Raw genomic sequence first — 1,965 nt, 5'->3', positions numbered from 1 at the left:
TAAAACTTCCTAAAGCTCTTGTTTTTTTTTTGTTTGTTTTTTTTACAAACAACAGCCATCTTGTCGATTTTTAACACTGGTATTTTTACAGTCTCACGAATATTGCTTTAGACCTATGCGGTTAATTTCAGTGCTGGCCGGGTTGACCAGAGGGCAAACCATCTACAGAACAGCAGCAGCTAAGCAAACTACCCTTCCTGCATACCTTGTAAAGGGGATCTGTGACTAGTGGCAACGGTTCTGCGGTTTCCTCCTGTGTATCTGATGTCGTCTTGCCAGTGTCAACAGCAACTTTTCAGATCTTTAAAATACAGAACTGGATTAATTCAATATTTTCTATATTTAATTTGCCTCAACAGCTCCCTTAATGGGGGTCAAGTCCACCCCCAGGCCCCACAGAAGCTATATGGATTGCTATGACTATTGAGACCCCACTTGCTTACATAGCTCTCACCATTGGGTCACCCAATAAGTACTGTACACGTGTGACTTGTTCTTCATTGTATTCAGCTTTGGTTTGCATAGTCCCTTTATTTTGTTAGTTTTGTGTTACGCCAATTTGAACTTTTTTGTGCTGCATCCAGTAATCTTTGTGTTTTTATCATATATACATATGGAGGTTCGTGAAAATAAGACTTTTTCTGGTTTTGTGCTTTTGGGATTTTCCGATGCACCTCATCTTATTTTGCCTGTCTTCTGCTTCTTCTTGGTTGCCTATATCCTCTGCATTTCAGGAAATCTGTTCTTCTTTGTGCTTATTGTATCACAGCGCCAGCTTCACACACCAAGGTACGTCTTAATGGGGAATCTTGCCTTTGTGGATGTATGTTTTACCTCTACAGTCATCCCCAGGGCTCTGTATGGTCTACTGTCGGGAGACACCCACATCTCCACCCATGACTGCTTTCTCCAGCTTTTTCTCTTCCTAGTAGTGGGCAACATGGATTGTCTTTTGTTGGCCATCATGGCTTTGGATCGCTACTTTGCAGTTTGTTTTCCCCTACAGTACTCTTTGATGATGAGCAAGAGAACTTGTATCTGTCTGGTGACTTTTTCTTGGATTTTTGCTTGCCTTCACTGTACATACTGCACTTGGCTGGCTTCTTCTCAGCTGCTCTGTGGCTGGGTAATCCAACACTTCTTCTGTGACTATCCCGTCCTAATCATTCTATCCTGCTCTGGCTTGTCAGTCACTATGCTGACAGTTGACTTCATTGAAAATTCCATTGTCACCTTTTCTCCAGTGCTTTTAATCCTTGCGTCCTATGTACTTATCATCAGAGCAGTGTTGACTCTAAAGTCGGCCCAAGGAAGTATAAAGACCTTCACCACTTGCTCCTCTCATCTCACCATGGTCATCCTCTTCTACAGTACAGTAATATTTACATACTTTCGGCCTAGCTCCATGTTCTCACCGACCTACGATCGAGCCATCAGTGTAGTCTTCACCATCATTAACCCAACACTCAACCCGTTTATTTACAGCTTAAGGAATAAGGAGGTCAAAAGCTGTTTAAAAAAAATTCTAGGATAGAATAAAAAGCTGAACTAAACCTTTCTACCAAATAAATACTGAAATTTGTAATTAGCATATTTTTGTATCTGTTTTGAGGCAATAAAACTTTATTACTATTGAAGTGTCTGTTGTGCCCTATAAGACATATTTATAGTTTATCATGTGAACAATGTTCCATTGTCCACCACATTTATTTTTTTTGTTTCAATTGTTTTTTTAAAATCAAAACGACTTGTGATAAGTGCAACATGCACTACAAGTACAAATCAAACCCTGATCCATTGCTGTAGAGTGGGGGGAGCCCCCCTCATCCACCTCCTGGCGACCTGCATCCTAGCAAGGAATAACGTTTCTTGCAAAAATATGTTCAGGTATTTTTCGCCTTCGGGGAGCGAGAGGACCCCCAGCACACATTGACAGGGCAGAGGGACACGGGGAATCCCATGCGG

At 41.5% G+C, this 1,965-nt stretch overlaps 1 protein-coding gene across 1 annotated transcript; it reads left to right on the top strand.

Annotated features, from left to right (window-relative positions):
* Positions 1 to 799: 799 nt before the first annotated feature.
* LOC120914613 (olfactory receptor 2K2-like) lies at positions 800 to 1,534 on the top strand. Its single transcript, XM_040325296.1, has one exon. The coding sequence runs from the start codon at positions 800 to 802 to the stop codon at positions 1,532 to 1,534; it is 735 nt and encodes a 244-aa protein (XP_040181230.1).
* The last annotated feature ends 431 nt before the right edge of the window (positions 1,535 to 1,965 follow it).

This window comes from Rana temporaria, chromosome 9 (assembly GCF_905171775.1).
Source record: "Rana temporaria chromosome 9, aRanTem1.1, whole genome shotgun sequence".
NCBI lineage: Eukaryota > Metazoa > Chordata > Amphibia > Anura > Ranidae > Rana > Rana temporaria.
Note: the sequence above shows the minus strand (reverse complement) of the source record. Positions and strands in the feature narration are given on the sequence as shown.

Bases quoted from the DNA above. Each gene is read 5' to 3' on its own strand.
- LOC120914613 (XM_040325296.1), top strand. From the start codon at position 800: ATGGGGAATCTTGCCTTTGTGGATGTATGTTTTACCTCTACAGTCATC.